Genomic DNA, 20,102 nt, shown 5'->3' on the forward strand with positions numbered 1-20,102 from the left:
ATTCAATCCTGCGCCTCCAGGGTGGTCGCCACATCAGGACTGAGTCGCCTTTTTGGCAGACATTTTTGACCACTGAGCTGTCGTACGCCTAGTTTGAGTAGGAAAATTTAATCCTGATGGTGAAGACACTTATCTGTCAGTGCAATGTTCATGATAGTCTGAGTTTGATCCCCCCTCACAGTTCTCCCAAATTTGACTAGAAAATCAAGCAAAGCATCTAGTCAATCCGATGAAATGATAAACTGAGGTCCTGTGTGCAGCATGCGCTTAGCGCACTGAAAAAGAACCCATGGCGACAAAAGTGTTGTCCTCTGGCAATTTGCATTCTGTAGAAGAAATCAAATGTTCTTTGATAGGTACACAAATATGTATGCATGCACTCAAGACATGACTAGTCAGGCATCTGCATTGCAGATGTGGTATAGCGTGAATGGATTTATCCGAATGCAGTGACGCCATCCAGAGAAATTGAAGCATTAAAGCGTTGGACTTTCAGTCTGAGGGTCCCATATTCAGATTTGGTATTGGCGCCTGGTGGGTAGAGGATGGAGATTTTTCCAATCTCCCAGGTCAACATATGCAGACCTGCTAGTGCTTGAACCCCCTTCGTGTGTATATGCACAAAGAAGATCTAATATGCACGTTAAAGATCCTGTAATTCATGTCAGCATTCGCTGGGTTATGGAAGCAAGAATATACCCAGCATGCACACACCTGAAAGCGGAGTATGGCTGCCTTCATGGCGGGGTAAAAACGGTCATACACGTGAAAGCCCACTCATGTACATACAAGTGAACGTTGGAGTTGTAGCCCATGAACAAAGAAGAAGAAACTAAAACTGTGTGGCTGTGTTTGTGGACAGAGTGGAGAGGTATAGTGTATCGGTTTGTCTGGTTTTCAGAGGAGCTGATGTACCAGGCCCAGGAGTTTGCACAGATCACGCCTCTGGAAATCGACATCCTCTTCACCCTGGCTCATTTGCGCCGTCAGACTGGGTCAGTTGTGTGTGGTCAAAACCACCGTCTGTGACATGGGTTTGGCCCCATCAGATGTTGGTTGTTTTTTGTTGTTGTTTTTTTGTAGTTGTTGTTGACCGTGGTTGGTTCCTGCCCTGATTTGAGTTTGCTGTGGTGTGTGGACAAATTCATGGCGTGTGACATGGATTTGAACCCCTTCAGATGTTTGTTGGATTTTTTTTTGTTTTGATTTTTGTTGTTGTTGTCCGTGGCTGGCTCCTGCCCTGATCTGAGTTCGCTGTGGGCTCAAATCTGAATACTGGGACCACACAGTCGAGGGTCATCTACTCAACAGATGCGTGTTTGGGTATGTTGCTTAGATTTCCTGACCAACACTGCAGGTGTTTGTATTTCTCAGCTTGGTTGATGCTGGGATATATTTTGAGAGTACAGCATCGTCAGTAAGTCCCAAAACCTAAATGGACCCCTGTGACAGCATTTTCATCACCTTTGTCATCATTGTTATTGAAATAAAAAAATTTGAAATCTTCTAAGTTCTGATGCATTAAAAATAAAAGTGTGTGTATGTGAAATTGCAACATAAGTGGAAGTATAGTATGATACAAATCCATTTTGGGATTTTTGCAATTTTTACCCTTTAGTTTACTTTGTTTCAGTCTTAAGACTCACTAGTTCAGTGGTCCCTTGATCCTGGCTGCAGATTTTTCTGTATTTCAAAAATCAGTCACTCTCACCCATGTTGCATGTGTATGTATGCAGGAGTGTGTGTATTTTTGGATATGTTTGGCTGGATGCTGTAGGGGTATGTGCATGCATGTAGGTGTGTATGTTTTACTGGATTGGTATGGGTGTGTGTGTGTGTGTGTGTGTGTTAGGATGGTGGGTTTTTTTTTCTGTAAAAGAAGCACCTGAATTTTCATGGGGAAATTTTGTTTTAGATGGTTGACAACCTTATAATGTGATTTCTGTCATACAGATGATTACCTGTGAAGTGAAGTATGTTTCTTCAGCTGCTCATTCAAATATCAAGAACATATACATCCAGTATGGCTGAAAATGCAAATGTTGGCATCCAAACTGTTCAGGTGCTTTGTTCATTTTCTGTGATGCAAGTCAGTTTGTAATTGGAACAGTTAGTATTTATTCCAGGTGCTGTGTTGAGTGAGTTTTTGCCAGGTGATAGGAGACAGTTGTTTTTTCTGTCATTATTCCCATTGTTTTGTGTGCAGTACACTGTCTTTCGCTGATCTGGATGCCCTTTCGGCTGAAGGGGGACGAGACACGCCCTTCAAGATCCAGATGCAGATTGCTGAGGTATATATGGTGTTTATTACCTTTTTTTTCCCCAAAAAATATTTTTCTTCTCTCTCTCCCTCTCTCTCTTTTTAATTTTGTATTATTCATTTACTTATTTATTTATTTATTACAATATTCATAAACATAGCACTAAACACTGCATGTATATTACATGAGATTATGTCAGTTTCAGTATCAAGGAGGTGGTAGAACACGTGAACAGATCCATATACGCTACACCACACCTATAAAAAAAATAAAATAAAATAAAAAAGAAAAGAAAAGAAATTTTAAAAAAGGCAGATGCCTGACCTGCATACGAACCCAACACACTGATCAGTCCTTGAGAGCAAACCCTAGTTTTGTGGAAAATGTTAACTTAAAAATGAAATTAAATGGTAAGACAAAATAAACCATAAGTAAATACTTCAAAATAAAAGCGAAGGGGAAGGTAAGTAGAAGGCTAATGATTGAAATAAAAATGGGAAGAAAATCTGAGCAAATACTTTAAGATATAGTGAAGGGATAGATAAGTAGAAGGCAGATAATAGAAGAAAAATTAGCCCTGTTTAGCGAACCCATGTGCACCCACACATCCATACACACTGACACAAGTGTGCGAATGCACACACACAGACAAACATGCATCTGCACACACACATACACACATACACTGGCACTCACTCACTCTACTCACACACACACACACACACACACACACACACACTTATACACACACACACCGATGCACAGCATGCATGCAACAGTTTGCAGTCTCACATACATGAAGGCCAAACTCGTAACTGACTGACAGATGAATAAACCCAGGCCCTACACTTCACATAAAAGCCCACAAATCCATACATACAGATCCACACTGACACAGCATGCACACACACACTGCCACAATTTTGCAGTAAAAGGGGTGGGAAAAGATCTCCAAGACTATGAATTTAATGTCTACTATGGAGTTTGGTCTACTGTATTTTGGAAGGATCAGAGAGAAATACACGCAATGTTGGTTTGGAAAAGATGCTACTATTCATTTGTTTAGTAATGGATTCTGTTCTACCTTTTAGTTCAACTCACAGCCACTCCTTCTCTGTTACTCTTTCTGTGAGGTGTACTTATTATCTCAATGAGAGAAATTAACCATATAACCCTTTTGCTACAAGAAATGACAAGTGTTATATTTGATGAATTAATTGATTGAATGATACTTAGTTCAAAGAGGAAAAAAAATTATGTGTATCACTTTTTTTCCCCCCATTCCAGCAAAAGTTACGTTTGGAGCAGGGCACGACTAATCGGACACCCCTATTAGCTGTTGCTGAACAAGTTTACAGGTTCGGTCTTGGTGCCTTGGCTGGTGGTAAGTGGTTTATTTTAGCTGAGGGTTTGTGTCCTTTTGTTTGTTGTTATTTTGTGTTGTATTATATTGTGTGGTATCATATGATGATATCCTTGTCCGTGTATAACTGAGGGTTTGTATCCTGTTGTTTGTGTGTTTTATTGTGTTGTATTGAGTTGATGTTGTGTTATATTGTGTTTTGTCAGTCTGGGCACATTGGCTGGTGGTGAACAGTTCAGTGTCCTTGTCTTTGTATGGCTGAGGGCTTGCGTCCTGTTGTTTGTTGTATTGTGTTGGTGTTGTGTTGTGTTGTGTTATATCAGTCTGGGTGCCTTGGCTGGTGGTGAACATTTCCTGGTCTTTGTGCATGGCTCAGGGCTTGTGTCCTGTTTGTTTGTTTTATTGTGTTGTGTTGGTGATTTGCTGTATTATATTGTATTGTGTCAGTCTGGGCATCTTGGGTGGCAGTGAACATTTCCTGGTCCTTGTCTGTGTATGGCTGAGGGCTTGTGTCTTCTGTTGTTTGTTGTATTGTGTTACTTTGTGTATTGTATTGTGTTGTATAGGTCTTGGCTTTTTGGTTGGTGGTTAGCATTTACATCAACACATGGTCCTTGTCCGTGTTTGGCTGATAACTTGTATCTGTATAACATGGATCTGTCAGTTCCTGACACTATTTGTTTCACAGTACCTGTGTGGCATTTCTTTGAACCGCATGTTATTGTTATTGTCTGCAATGAAAGTTGAAAACAACACAGACTATGGAGATAGGGTGTCCAAATATTCATCATTATTATCATTATTATAATTATTACTCGAGTTGGCCTTCAGGGGTCAGGTGTGTGAAATCTTCAGTAATACTGGGGGTGGATACGGAATTTAGTGAATTGCAGTCATTTGCTTGGTACACAGTTTTTAGGAGTATACTGTTTATCTGGCAAGATTTGAGTTGAGTTTAACAACCTACTGGCATCTGCTCTCAAGGTGAAATTGTTCAAGGCTGGGGGTTTAAGGTATGGCAAGAATAGACAAAATTCAAGTATAAGGTGAACAGGCCTGCACCACCTCTCTTTCCCATTGTGTCAACAAAAAACAAGGTTAAGTGTTTCTGTGCTGGACAGCGACCGGCGCCACGGCAGTGTACCCCATCGACCTGGTGAAGACGCGCATGCAGAACCAGCGCACGGGGTCCTATGTGGGAGAGTTGATGTACAAGAACAGCTTCGACTGCTTCAAGAAGGTGATCCGGCACGAAGGGGTCCGTGGCCTGTATCGAGGCCTGGCTCCTCAGCTTGTCGGTGTGGCACCTGAAAAAGCCATCAAGCTGACGGTGGGTGTGAACATGATGGCTGTCGATAGCTAGGAGAGGTGTATCTTGACTTGCTGTTTAAATGATGATAATATCAATAATAATATTAATAATAATGATCGTAAAAAAAAAAAAGAAAAAGATATGTATTTTCATATATATAGATATATATATATATTATGAAATAGAGAAGGGACTATTTAAAAGCTCAGATTATGAAATAGAGAAGGGACTACTTTAAAGATTCAAAGCTTGCTTTGTCCCTGTCCAACTACCACAGCTACTACTACAACATGTCTTGACAGGATGCAGCATAGCAGAACTGGTTAGGCATTGGACGGTGTTCACCAGTGATAGGGTTGGAGGCCCTGTTTCCGGCATGGTGTTGTGTCCGTGGGAAAGGCACTGTACTCTAGTTTTTCCTCACACCACCATGATGTGAATGGGTACCTGACTAAGTTGGGGAAGGTTTAAAGGAGAGGATTGAGCCCTGCCTTGCTGTGCTGAGCTGAGCACGAGACTCATTGGCTGTGAATTCACTGCTGTGAAAGACTGTGGGAGCTTTAACCTTTCAACAATGATCGTTTGATGATAAAAATAGATACCAGATTGACACGTTGGTAATGTCATCTTTTAGATATTTCAATCTTAACTGTGTTTGATAGTGTAATGTGACCAGAAATATAGGCTTAACTTTTGCTTGAAGGAAATAATATTTGCCTGTGCTGGTATTTAATTGAAGGCAATGGTATTAAAGTCTGCTGTATGTAACTACATTTGAATTGTCATCAATGAAAATTGTACTGCCCTTGTTTGCAGTATTCAGAGCAAGGAGTTGTTTGTTGTTTTTGTTAAAGTGTGAATGCAAGATTTGCATCTGGCACTGTTTGATACCAGAAGTACTTTACACTTTGTACCCAGAGTACTGATTTATCTGTAACATCTGTTTGCTTCCCTTGGACCGAGTTTGGACATTTCTGTTATTTACTGCAGTGTGCATAATCAGTACTGCTTAATTGATCAGTTGAATTATCACTTGGTGCTTTTAGCTTGTTGATTTTAGCCTGTACATTGTTTGCCAGTGTTTTCAAGGGGATTTAGCGTGTTTTTTTTTTTTATGATGTTGATGTTTTGTATTTGAACTATGGCTTCAGCAGTTTACTCAGCTGTCATAGTGCTTGCTGGTCCACAAAAATTGCAGTGCATCTGCACTGATAGAGTGTTAAACAGAGTATGTCTGTGTTATGTTCCAGGTCAATGACTTCATGCGAGACAGGCTGTTGAGGAAAGATGGAACGTTGCCGCTGTGGGCAGAATGTGTATCTGGAGGCATGGTAAGTTGTGGTAGTGCAGATATATTATTATTTTTTTTTTATTGTTTACACTTTCATAGCGCCTATCCCACCATCAGAGACCAGACTCTAAGCACTTCACGGTCATTAGCTCATCAGGCTGCTTACCTGGTTAGAGCCAACTGACAGCTGCTTTTAGGTGCTTTTCTTTCATTTCCTTTGTCATTCAGTCAGACTTCTAATCATGTGAATACTTACATATGTATGTTAGAGTATATTTTTTGTCAGAGTTTTGCTAGGTCGGCGCTTTTGTTGCCATGGATTATTAAACATGTGCTAAGTGCATGCTGCACACAGGACCTTGGTTTACCATCTCATCTGAATGACTAGCGTCCAGACCATCACTCAAGGTTTAGTGTATGGGGAGAAAATACAGGCAAGTGAGGGATTCGATCCATTGCAGTCAGATATTTTCTCTTCCTAGTCAGACGCATTACCACTGGGCCACCACTCCATGCGGTGTACTTTATTTGTACTGTTGTCAGCAGGCACATATTTCAAACAGTGATAAGTATAAAATTTGTGTTGCATCACTATTTTGTATATATTTTGCTTGTGTATATTCCACAAACTCTTCCTACATGCACGCATGCATGCACACACACACACGCAGGTGATGTAGTTTGCTGCTTAACACTGTCCCCTAAAAATGGAGTTTTGGCTTATTGTCCTCAGAAAGATGGAGTTTGGGTTTAATGTCTCCTTTCATTTTCATTTAATGCTGGTCCATGCAACCAACAGATATTTTTTTTTTACAGATTTTTTAATCAGGATGATTTTAAAAAAAAATTATGCTTGTTTCTCTGCGTCTCCGTATTTCTTTTAGGGCAGCTGTGGACAGAATTGGTTGGGGGGGTTGAGGTCCTGTGTAAGCATGGTGTTTTACCTTTGGGAAAGGCACTTTACTCTGATTTTGCTCACTCCACTCAGGTGTGAATAGGTACCTTCTGTTCTGGACGATTAAAAGCTCAGAAAGAACAGGATTTGGCCTTGCCTTTCTATGTCGAGCCCTAGACACATTGGGTTCTTATGAATTCATTGCTCCTAACATCCATAAAAGGCTGTGGTACATTTAACTTTGTTTTTTTTTTTTTTTTTTTTGTTTTTTCTGTTTGTAGGCCGGAGCTTCTCAGGTGATGTTCACCAACCCTCTGGAGATTGTCAAGATCCGACTGCAGGTGGCCGGAGAGATCGTGGGCAAGTCACGTGTCAGCGCTATAAGCGTTGTCAAGGACCTTGGCTTCTTTGGTCTCTACAAGGTATCAGTTTGTTTGTGTGTGTTTCATGTGTTGATGTTTCTTTGTGTCTTCTTTGGGCTTTGCAAGGGAACAGTTTGTGTGTGTGTTGTGTGTGTGTTTCACATGCAAATCTTTCTTCATGTCTTCTTTGGTCTCTACAAGGGAACAGTTTGTGTGTATGTTTCATGTGTAGATGTTTCTTCATGACTTTGGTCTCTACAAGGGAACAGTTTGTGTGTGTTGTGTGTGTGTTTCACATGTATATCTTTCTTCATGTCTTCTTTGGTCTCTACAAGGGAACAGTTTGTGTGTATGTTTCATGTGTAGATGTTTCTTCATGTCTTCTTTGGTCTCTACAAGGGAGCAGTTTTTGTGTGTGCTTCTTGTGTGGATGTTGTCTTCATGACTTTGGTCTTTACAAGGGAACAGTTTGTGCCTGTGTTGCGTGTGTGTTTCACATATAAATCTTTCTTCTTGTCTCCTTTGCCTGGGCTTCTTTGGTGTGTATGAGGTAATAGTTTGTGTCTGATTTGTTCACATGGAAATATTTCTTTTCTTGCATTATTTTTGTTCTTCTGTTTCTTTTGTTTATTATGTCATATTTAGATCTTTCTTCATGACCTTTTTACTTTTTGTTTATTTTTTTCTCTTTCCTTTACATTTCATGTGTGTTGTAATGTAGTTTAGTCTTCCTTCATTGTACATTTTCCTTTACGTATTTCTTTTCTGTTCTTCTCCTTTTTTTCTTTATCAGTTCTGGTGGACAGTAGACTTTCTTCTCTGCACACCAGGCAATAGATTGCAAGAAAGTTTCTGGCTTATGCATACATGTCTGCAGACATGCATGCATACAAGTGCACACATATGTGCTTGCACACACTCACACACACACACACACACACACACACACACATACATACACAGCCACTTCAGACTGTCAGGCACATGGAGGTATGATATCTGTGGAGTGGTGTATTTCATGTGTGAAAGTCGTGAATGAAAGCACTTTGATTGGTCTCCACACAAGACCAGGAGCTGTGGAGTGATGGCCTAGAGGTAACGCGTCCGCCTAGGAAGCGAGAGAGAATCTGAGTGCGCTGGTTCGAATCACGGCTCAGCCGCCGATATTTTCTCCCCCTCCACTAGACCTTGAGTGGTGGTCTGGACGATAGTCATTCGGATGAGACGATAAACCGAGGTCCCGTGTGCAGCATGCACTTAGCGCACGTAAAAGAACCCACGGCAACAAAAAGGTTGTTCCTGGCAAAATTCTGTAGAAAAATCCACTTCGATAGGAAAAACAAATAAAACTGCACGCAGGAAAAAAAACAAAAAAAATGGGTGGCGCTGTAGTATAGTGACGCGCTCTCCCTGGGGAGAGCAGCCCGAATTTCACACAGAGAAATCTGTTGTGATAAAAAGAAATACAAATACAAATACATTGTTTGGTGTCATATACTATACCATGTCAAACTGATGCAAACAAGGCCAATCTGTTTGCTTTTCGTGGCCAAACATTTTCGCAGCAACTCAGTGATAAGACGTCTAGCCATTAGGCTGCCGTACATTGTTGTTGTTGTTGTTGGCAGGGGGCCAGAGCCTGCTTGTTGCGAGATGTTCCCTTCTCCGCTATCTACTTCCCTGCCTACGCTCACGTCAAGAAGTTTTTCGCCGATGAGAATGGCTACAACTCTCCTGGCACCCTGCTGCTGTCGGCCACCATTGCAGGTGAAGTGTCGTTCATTCGTATTGTCTCACCCTGACCTCTCTCTCTCTCTCTCTCTCCCTCTGGCCATACACAGGTGTATGGGTGTGTTTGTTTTGTTTTTTTCACTAGTATTTTTTTGGGTCATTATATTGATTTCAACTTTAACAGAAAGAATCTCTTCAAAGGGAAAAGTGAAGGGTAGGAAAGGAAATCTTTCCTTATAATATGAACGAAGGAACTTAATTTATATAGGGCGGGTGACAGTTTCCTCTCTTAGATTGTGTACTGACAAATTGTATGAAAACAAAAGAATAAATAAAAAGTTGTGATGGATATAGATCCTCATGACACAAAATATTTGTGACTCTTTCTCTTGTATTTTACACTCACCCTTGTTTGTGTCTTTGCCTTGTTTTTTGTGTCGTTTTTTTTACAGTTGTATATGTGTGTTGTTGTTTTTTACAGTTGTATCTTCTGCATTTTTATGAACATCCACAACCTGTGACATAGTCATGGATAAACTGTAGTTATTTTCTTATGAAAATAATACTTAAAGCATTGAAGCTTACTCATGAATAGCATGTCCTTAGACTGAAAGAAAAGAAAGAAAACAACCATGGATGTTAAATCTATCATGGTTTAGGCATTATGCATGGTTTTTACACACATGGTAGTGTTTGACCGATCAGAATTTAAGCTGTAAGCGTACCTTTGACAGCTCTGATGCAAACAATTGAACAGAATTTAGGTACCAGGCATGTCTAACAACCTCAACACTGTGTTGGCTTGCAAGAACATGTCATCTGTTCGCCAGGTATGCCCGCTGCGTTCTTACCTACGCCTGCTGACGTCATCAAGACACGTCTGCAGGTAGCAGAACGAGCTGGGCAGACAACCTACAAGGGCATCATGGACTGCATCGGCAAAATCTCCAGGGAAGAGGGGATGGCCGCATTCTGGAAAGGAAGCATGGGTATGTTTGGTCATGGAGTCGGGAGTTCGGTTATGTGTGTTATCACTTCTTTTTTTTCCTTTCTTTTTTTTTTATGAGTGGAACGTGTGTTTGGATGTTAACAGTGGTCGTTTTTAAATGTATTTGCAGGTGGTTGTCTCTAGAGTTTATAAAAGTGTTTGTTCATGATTATGTTAGAATGTCCTTTGGTGCATACCTTCAGTGCCTGCATTTTATAGGGAATTCTGATGGCTTGGAATAGAGTTTCTTATTCTGAAAATCAGTGTTTCTTCATGTATGTGATAAAGTTAAAACATACCTCTTTCATGGCATCCAAGAATGTGATATTTTTGTTACAGAAAATGGCATTGAAGAATTTATGATAACAAAATGATAATTTTATCATTGTGTCTCTTATTCGGAAATTGCGCGTCTTAGGTTTTCTTTAAAATACATGTTATAGTTTCTTTTGCTGGAAATAGTGCTTCTTAGTTTTCTTCAAGATACATGTTATAGTTTCTCTTACTGTGTCATAATGCAAGCTATTAAGTTTTTACCACTTTCATATTTTAATTCAATCCTATCACTTTTAAGTTGAAATTTTGCTATGTTCATATTTATTATGTTAGACTTGATCAGGCTGAGATACTGATTTGTGTGAGTTACGAGCCTTTGAATACACATGTAATTCCAATCAGATTAATAAAAATGTATTTTAGTGGTGTTTGGTTCAGGGGTTGTGGTTTAGTCACGAGTACTGTTACAGCACTTGAAATGGTCAGCATGAAAGGATCTGGATAGTTGGGCGAGTGTGTGCACGTTTTTAGGTTAATATTTGTCTTCTGGAAGTGATTAAGGACTTTCTAAACAGCACCAAGTCAAAAAGAAAGAAGAAAGTGTCTGTTCAAGAGTAGTGTGTTTTTTGTTTCGTTTGTGTGTGTGTGTGTGTGTGTGTGTGTTTGTGTGTTCTGTAGACAAAGTTTTCTTTTTGGCATTATTCTGTGTGCTTAAACGGTTAACCAGACATTTGCTATTTCATTTTCTCTGTCTGTCTGTCTGTCAGTCTCACTCTCCTATGTCCACAGATGTAGGGAAAGATACAGACAGATATATATATACTAGTATATAAAGAGAGATTTACCCAAAATGCTGACCAGTTTTTTTCACAATGTAATTGTTGCTGTGTGTACAAATTTTCAGAACGGTTCAAGGTTTTTTGTTGGTTGATGCCGTTAGGGATTTTTTTTTTGTTTTGTTTTGTATTTTGTTTTGTTTTGTTTGTTGGTTTGTTGTCCCCACCCACCCCACCCCCAGTCGTTGTTCATCAGAAACAAGCCTGTGGCATGCTGGTTTAAGCACCATGGATAGTTTTGGGTAAAGGATGAGGACAAGAAGACTGTGCTGTGATGGTGAGCGAGGCAGTAGACTACAGCGTAGTGTGACCTGTGGTTTGCAGCCCGTGTGTTCCGGTCCTCGCCCCAGTTTGGTGTGACGCTGCTCACGTACGAGCTGTTGCAGCGACTCTTCTATGTGGACTTTGGTGGCAGGTCAGGATCAGTGTGTTGTGTTGTGTGTGTGTGGTGTGTACTGTCTATGCATGTGTTCTGTGTGTGTTGTAGAGTGTGTCATGTGTTGTGGGTGCGGTGGTGGTGTGGTTGTTGTATGTGTGTGCGGTGTGTTTTGTGTATCGTGTGTTTGTGTTTGTTGTACTGTGTGTGATGTGATGTTGTGTGTGTGTGTGTGTGTTGTACAGTGTGTAATGTGGTGTGTTTTGTATATTCTATATGTCTAGAGGAATGCTTGTCTTTTTCTAGCAACAATGACAGTTATAATTCCTAAACTGGTGTATCTTGAGGAGCGTTTGTCTTTTTCTAGCGACTGACAGTTAAAACTCCTGAACTTGTTGTCTGTCATGAGGAGCATTTGTGTTTTTCTAGCGACAATGACAGTTATAACTCCTAAACTTGTTGCCTATCTTAACCCTTTCGCTGCCAGGAGAATAAGATTTAAGTGAAATCTATTTGCCAGGGTTTTTTCACAAAAAACGGGTATAAATTTCCCCAAAATTCTGTGCTCTTTGTTATTGGAGAAAGACCCATAAAAGTATATATTTTCTGAAAGGTAAATGAATAAAGAATACAAAACACATGCTATTTTCCCATTTTATATATTTTTAGTGACATATTGTTGTTTTGAAATCAGTATTTTGTTTTTTGTCACATTTTCAACTTGTTCATTACAAACATTAGTCAGGTAATTTGCACAAAAACATCATATTTTCTGGACAAATGGATATCTGCAAACACAAAATCATACTAGAACAACCACAATATATATATATATATTTTTTTTTTAAGAGATAGATACACAATACATTGTGACTTCTCCAAGTGATAAGATGGATGTGAGGCCACGCCCCCTCAGTCTCCACCCCCCTCCTCCTCACCCCTCTCACACGGTCACTTGATAAAGTTCTCATCAGACCGCGTTGGCTGCGTGCCAAGAATATCGCTCTGCTGCTAATTCGGTCATCTGTCGTCTGCTAACAGCTGTACAGCTGACATCACTCACTGACAGTTGCATCTTGGCCACTCTCTTGATTGCTCCCTTTATTTTCTATCAGATCGTCCTATAAATGTTCGTCTCTATCTTCTCCTTCGGATTTACGCTTCAGTTCTTTCTGAGCATCAGCTAAAGAAAGAAATCATTTTTGATTTAGTTCGTCACGATCGCATGTCTTGAGCACGGCGTCAGTCCGACATTTTGTTGAGCGAGCGAGGAGAGAAGTCAGGCAAACACTTGGACAGTGACCCAACCAAAACGTTCAAATAAAGGACTGCTTCATGACGTAGATGGGGTTTCTAGCTATGAATAGAATCTAGAGAGATTCCCCAGGCTAAAGCTACCACTATTTTTGCCAAGGAAGTGAATGCAAACCAGGGAAAAGTCAGAATATTTCGATGACGAGTTATCTCGTCATGCAGGCAGCGAAGCATACATGCTTGCCATGACGAGTTATCTCGTCATGCAGGCAGCCTAGGGGTTAAGGAGCTTTTGTCTTTTTCTAAGGACAATGACAGTTATATCTCCTGAGCTTGTTTCCTACATTGAGGAACGTTTGTCTTTTCTTAGCAACAGTTTGTCTCTTTTTCTTTTTTTGTTATTTCTTCGCTTTCTCATTTGTTTGCAGAGTGATGATGAAACCTTGTTATATTTTTTTGGGGGGGCGGGATAAGTCAGCATTAGATTCATTGCAATCTTGTTCTGCGGACACATTTTTTGTCATCATCACACTTTCTGGGTTTTTCATCAAAATTATCCCCCCCTTTTTTTTTTTTCTTCTCTCTTCCCCCAACTCCCCCCCATTTTTTTTCCCTTTCTCCTTTTGTTAACATGCCATCAGGAAAGGAAGAAACTAGGCAAGACTTGCAACTTCCTGGCCTCTTCAAGGTCAGTGAGAGAGAAAATAAGGATATGCCTTGCATGTTTGGTTTTGTCACTATTGCCCTGTAGTTTGCAAAAATTCAGTTTGGGAACATTCCGTTGTTGTGATCAAAAAACATTCATGAAGGCTTGAACTCCTCCCAAATTTAAAGTGAATAATTCAAGAAACTCATGTTACTTTTTTTTTTTAATCTATTTTTTTTTAATGAGTAGTAAGAAAATATCACCTGTGCTGTATATATGTTTTGTATACTTGGATTGAGATTAAGTTTGTTTCCGTTTTGTTTAGATAACGCATTGGTTTTCCCAAGTCATTTTGTGCTGAGACAAGTATGCTTTGGTCACGTTCAAGATTTTCTTGCTTTAGGTTTAGTTATCACTATTCAACTTTTCTTCTTTTCAGCAGATTTTTTCACGTTTGCCAGAAGTGAATTGGTTTACATGTGGGGAGAGGAAAAAAAGAAAGTAAATCTATTTCATGAAGGTCAAAACATAATTTTGAAGGAAATTGTGCTGCAATATCACAATCTCATCTCTGTGGTTCCTTCTTTTTGTCCTGTAATTGCTGAATTGGTGTTTAATAGGAGGATTTGCCTATGATTTCATACTTCTCTGTTTCTCTTCTTTTTAAAAAAAAATTTGTGTGGTGTTTTCAGCACCATTTAAAATGATAGCAAGCTGCAGCCGGTTAGTCGGCAATGCCTGGTCATTTTTTGCAGGACAAAGTCACTACTACAGCCATTCAGCAGCCATCCTACTTTTGACCCCTTTAACCTTTAGCCATCTGCTGAACCTTGGAGAAAAGAGATCAGCTTGGCATGAATTTTATGTGCAGTTTCTACCTTTTGTGTATTCTTAAGGCGATGTTCACACTAACCCCAGCCAGTTGCTGCCAGCAGCTGACAGCTACTGGCCGAGAATTGTTCATTCCTGCCATGCATGCTGGTAGTAAGTGTTCACACTGGTGACCAGCCATTTCTAGCCGTCTCCAGCCAGCTTTTTTATATTTGTCTCACGTTGACAAATGAGATGGATGGCTGGTGCAAGGAACTGTACTCTTCAATGGTATTAGTAGCGTGAATCCCAATTATAATTTGTTTCTTTTGTCTGGGGAGCACCGTATTGTTTCTAACTGACAGCAGCTGGCTGTGCCTGATGGTGCTGTGTCTGGCTGAGAGCATCTGGCTGTCAGCAAATGGTTGGGCTTAGTGTGAATGTGTCATTGTTTTCGCTTAACAAAAGAAACGCAGTTCCCAGAGGAAGAAGTCCAAATGAAGAATGGTGGTCGATGACATCCTGACCTGTAACTGAGCGTAGGCTCTCAGTCTGTCTTGGGTGATAGCCCTTCACGTTTTATGCATCACCTTGTTATGTGGCCAGGCTGTTACTCCAGACAGCTCACAGATGTTTGCTCCGTGTCACCTGTTGGCCTGAAGCTGTTTAGCTCTTTGTCTTTTATTTTGTGGCTCTCTCCATCCCTCTTATTCCTCAACAGTCCTGTCTGTGGTTTATTTTGATGCAGTTGGTCATTTCCCCTTTGTTTTCTTTTGTTGTTTGTCTTATTTTTCTTTGTGTACTGAGTCAGATCCATGCCTGTTGTCTTGTGGTTTGGTCGGAATATATCATTTTGCCTCAAAACAAGTAGCTGAGGTGGTTTTTTTTTTTTGAGGGAAGGTCATTTGTTTCTTGATGCATTCAGGATACCTTTCTCTGTATGCTGTAATTACAGTGATTTCCCAACCAGATTATCTTGTCATTATCATGTTACTGTCATGGAAGAACACAAATGCATATCAGCCTAATATTTGTGACTCTTTTTGCTTTGTTTTTGGTATGTCAGGATTTTGCAGCTGCATTCTACAATCTGCATATCACTGCTAGTTGAAAATTGAAATGACGCTGATTATTGTAAACTTCACTAACAGAAAAATGGTTTAGAATCCATTTGATAAATTCTGTTGCATGCCTGATGAGCGTGTGTGTGGGCACTTGCACTTTCTGTGTGTCTGAGACTGGAGTACATTTGTATATATGGGATTTTGTATGTCAAATATTTGTGCACTCATTGAAGTGTCTTGTTTTGTGTATTTGTAACTTCAGTCAGTGGTGGACTGAATTGTGTAAACTGATTTATTTTGATAAGTCTGTATCTTACCCAAACATTCCATGTCCACGACTCACTCTGCCTTTACTAGTTCCAATATCATACTCTGCCTTTACTAGTTCCAGCATCATACTCAGTAATGTCAGGCCACAGGAGGAATAAACTGGAAAGTTTTCCAAAGTACTGATACAAAAGCTGGGTGTAAATTCCTCCTCCTTCCCCTTTCTGTCCTGCCGTTCTCCCACCCCTTGTGGATGTTAAAGTCACCCTCATACAACAGCTTGGGACAAAGCAAGGGTGAGTAAAGTATTGCACTTTTGTCACCCGAAACCAACATATGCTGGATGAATTGTGTGGAAAAGGTGAGTTGGTTAGGTGCCGCATGATATGTTGTGAAAATTTTGTGTTGGCCCTGATCAGTGTGGCTGGCTGGGTCATAGGCAACAATGGTGATAATGATTTTGTGTGTGTGATGGTTTTATACAGTGCACCTTTGGGAGAGCAGCTGAAATTTCACACAGAGAAATCTATTTTGATAACAACAACAACAACAAAAAAACCCAGAAAAAAAAGGAGTATAATACAAAACGTTTTCTTCTTTTTTTCCAGTCGACCTGAAGGGTCAGAGGCCAAGTCAGTTCACATGGAAGAGATCCTGTCCAAGAACCCTGACCACATCGGAGGCTACCGCATGGCCATGGCCACCTTCGACGGCATCGAAACCAAGTTTGGCCTCATGCTGCCCAAGTTCAAGCCTTCTGCCCAATAACGGCGAGAGCCAGTGTGTAGCTGACAGTACCTGTTAAAGCCCCTCTCTGTGATACTCGTTACTCTGGACTAGGATTTTTTTTCTTCTTTTTTTTTTTTTTCCCCAAAAGGTAGAATGCAGTGCTGTGCTGTGCTGTGAAGTCGGTAAGTAAAACTTAGGGGAGGGGAGGGTGGGGGCTGCTGTATGCGGATAGCGGGACTGACTTAGCCACAGTCTGTCTGCACGTCGGCGATGAAATAAGTACATCAACATGTGAGGAAGATGGGTTTCTTTCTTCTTCTTATTATTATTCTTTGTTTTTAGTCCCACTGTTGTTTGGTTTAGATGTAGGAGAATTCTCGTTTCTCCTGTTGCATAGAAATGAGTGCACTCTTCTCTCTCTCTCTTCTGGTTGACTGCTGATCTTTCTACATATGAATAGCCGTTTTTTTCTTCTTCTTTTTTACGTGTGGCAATTTCTTCTGTTTTTTTCCATGTGGCAATTTGAATGACATGGGTAGGAAGAGAAATCACATATTCTCTTTCTTTTATCATTTGTTTTTTTGTTTTTTTTTCTTCTTCCTTCCCTCTCTCTCTGTGTATCTCTATCTCACTTACTCTCCAGTTTGCTTGCAGTTGTGTCGTGTGTCATCTATTTGCTTCACTTAAGAAATCTGTCAGAGAAAGGTCTTTAAACGTGTTTTTTTTCTTTTTTGTCTCCATAACTTTTTGGCTTTTGTGCCTTCACCGATTTTCTCAACCACAGCCAAGAAGTTAGAGTGCCGCTGAACTTTTATACAGTTTTGGTTTTCATGGTGCACACTGGGATAGCATTTTTCAGTAGTGTTCAGACACTTTGCTGTTCCTCGCTTCACATTGAAGCTTGAGCACTTTTAGCAAATTTTTGTATGTTTGTTTTTTTGTTTGGGTTTTTCCTTCCTGTTTCATGAGTGGATCATAACATCTGGCGAAGCATTAAGAATTTTATTGGTGACATCTGATTAACATATATATATACCTATAAATAATGTGTAAGGTAAGATTGGTTTGTAAATGAGTTGAAGGGTGAGACTTTATTGCTGATTTAGTGTTGACACTATGTTTTTGGGGGTGTATTAGATATGGTCTCCATCAAGTGAAGAATTTTTTTTGCACATTGCTTAAAGACCTCTTTGACGGATTGTCCGTCACATTATTTGAGATCATTGGGTTGACGTTTCTGCGGCAGAAATGAAGTCACTGAATAGGATGGTTGGTGCTTGCAAAGATAACAAGGGTCACAGGATTATTACTGTATATTAGCTGTCATTGTACCTGAGTGAGTGTGTGTCTGCAGAGAGCATTTTATCATGTACAAAGGTGGGCTACATGCTTTGAAAGTAAAGTTGCTTTGATAAGGGAAGGGGGGAGGGGTGGGGGGGGGGGCTTGTACAGAATTTCTTTGGAAGCTGTGCAACCCTGGGAAATATCAAGAACAAGGGTTTTATATATAAAGATGTGTGTATGTAAATAAAAAAGAGGAAAAAAAACAACAGCACATAGAAAAAATGTTGTGTACAGAAGTATAGATGGTGTATTGTACACTGCTGATGGTATGAGGGTTGAGCAAAATGTAAGTGCTGTTGAGACAGTGTGTGTACATTCAGAGCTGGTGTTGGGGTTATCTTAGTAATCAAAGAGGGTTGGGCATTGATCATTGTGAAAATGAAACCATCTCATTTGTGAAAATGAAACTGTCTCTGGTCCTTAGAAGTGTGTGGAGTGGTTTGGGTGTCCCGCATTCCTGTCTCTGCCTGTCTTTTTCTGTGGGTTGTTTTTGGTGGTTGTTTTTTTATGTTGTCATTTTTCCCCCTCAGTCTCTCTTTCTCTCACTCACACACACTCACTCTCTCATCCATTGATCTGATCTAGAGCAGCATTGTTGCATTAACTTGCCTGTAGCTGTCATCTTTCCTTTTCTGTATTTCATCCTGTAGAAATCGGCTAAAAAAAAAATTTTTTTAAGTTAAAAAATGCTGAATTTGGGCCTTGAATTCAGTTGAGTTCGTGACTGCTCCCAGCCTGTGTTGTTTTATCCTCGTGGTGTGTATTACTATTAGCCATGGAGGCGCCGTGCTAGAACCGGTTAAGGAGTTTTGCATCTGATCCAGTGGTCAGGGTTCAATCCCCCATTTTGACCTGGTGTTACGTCCTTGGGGAAAGTCATTTTACCTGATTTTCCTCACTCCACTCAGGTGTGAATGGCTACCTGACTTCGGTCGGTTAAGGAGCTATACATCTGATCCAGTGGTCAGGGTTTGATCCCCCATTTTGACCTGGTGTTATGTCCTTAAAGTCATTTTACCTGATTTTCCTCACTCCACTCAGGTGTGAATGGCTACCTGACTTCGGTCGGTTAAGGAGCTATACATCTGATCCAGTGGTCAGGGTTCGATCCCCCATTTTGACCTGGTGTTACGTCCTTGGGGAAAGTCATTTTACCTGATTTTCCTCACTCCTCTCAGGTGTGAATGGCTACCTGACTTCGGTCGGTTAAGGAGCTATACATCTGATCCAGTGGTCAGGGTTCGATCCCCCATTTTGACCTGGTGTTATGTCCTTAAAGTCATTTTACCTGATTTTCCTCACTCCTCTCAGGTGTGAATGGCCACCTGACTTCGGTCGGTTAAGGAGCAGTGATCCAGTGGTCAGGGTTCAATCCCCCATTTTGACCTGGTGTTATGTCCTTAAAGTCATTTTACCTGATTTTCTTCACTCCACTCAGGTGTGAATGGCTACCTGACTTCGGTCAGGGAAGGTTGAAATGGCGGAAAGAAGAGGATTGGGCTCTGCCTTCCTAAGCTGAGCTCTAGACACAGTGGATATGAATTCACTGCCCTGATGGTCGTAAAAGGCTATGGGACCTTTAACCTTTAAAAAAAAGAAAAAAAAAAAAAGAAAAAAGTATGAGCATTGTCTTGGCCAACTGACAAGAACTAGTACAGTGCGACTGTTTAGAAAGGATAACGGCTGTGGTGTGTTGGGCATTGAAAAACTGCAGCAATCAAGGTGGTAATTAATTTCTGGTGGTATCACGTGCTTTATATATATATATATATATATATTTTTTTTTTTTTTTAATTTTTTTTTTTTTTTTTATTTTTTTTTTTTAATTTTTTTTTTTTTTTTTAATTTTTTTTAATTTTATTAATTTTTTTATTTTATCAATATCAAGTTGTTGAGAGAAGAGACAATGGTGAGTGTTGCTGTTTCTTCCTCCATATCCCATGTGACTGTAGTAAACTCTGTTAATTTTTTGTTGTTGTTTTCCTGGTTGAATGTAACTTACAGACATTGATGTTGGGTAATGCCTGCCAGCAGTGCATGTCTTCTGTACTCCTTGGTACTTATTTCTATTTGTTATTTTGTGTCAGATGGAGTAGATTTTGGTTTGTGTGATGCATGTATTCAAATGATGGCCTGTCCTTTTTTTCTCTCTCTTTTTTATATATTTTATTGTCCCTTTCTCGCCCAGTCACCATTGATACTAGGTGTGATGTGGAGATGAAAGTTGAGGTGATATTGTAGGCATAATTGATCCCCCTTCACCATTGTTTCCTTGTATGTTTCCTTCCACCCACTCC

General features: G+C 40.2%; 1 protein-coding gene across 3 annotated transcripts in view; it reads left to right on the top strand.

Moving 5' to 3' along the window:
- The window catches only part of LOC143290436 (electrogenic aspartate/glutamate antiporter SLC25A13, mitochondrial-like), a 39,343-nt gene extending 19,766 nt beyond the window's left edge, over positions 1-19,577 (top strand). For all 3 annotated transcript variants that reach the window (XM_076599866.1, XM_076599867.1, XM_076599868.1), the window contains 10 exons: positions 902-995; positions 2,207-2,291; positions 3,549-3,645; positions 4,746-4,954; positions 6,187-6,267; positions 7,404-7,544; positions 9,113-9,251; positions 10,046-10,204; positions 11,640-11,730; positions 16,341-19,577. In XM_076599866.1, coding sequence (XP_076455981.1) covers positions 902-995; positions 2,207-2,291; positions 3,549-3,645; positions 4,746-4,954; positions 6,187-6,267; positions 7,404-7,544; positions 9,113-9,251; positions 10,046-10,204; positions 11,640-11,730; positions 16,341-16,500 — 1,256 coding nt within the window. In that variant the 3' untranslated portion in view covers positions 16,501-19,577. The remainder of the gene's footprint in view (positions 1-901; positions 996-2,206; positions 2,292-3,548; positions 3,646-4,745; positions 4,955-6,186; positions 6,268-7,403; positions 7,545-9,112; positions 9,252-10,045; positions 10,205-11,639; positions 11,731-16,340) is intronic.
- Positions 19,578-20,102: the final 525 nt, after the last annotated feature.

Source organism: Babylonia areolata, chromosome 15 (assembly GCF_041734735.1).
Source record: "Babylonia areolata isolate BAREFJ2019XMU chromosome 15, ASM4173473v1, whole genome shotgun sequence".
NCBI classification, from domain to species: Eukaryota; Metazoa; Mollusca; class Gastropoda; order Neogastropoda; family Buccinidae; genus Babylonia; species Babylonia areolata.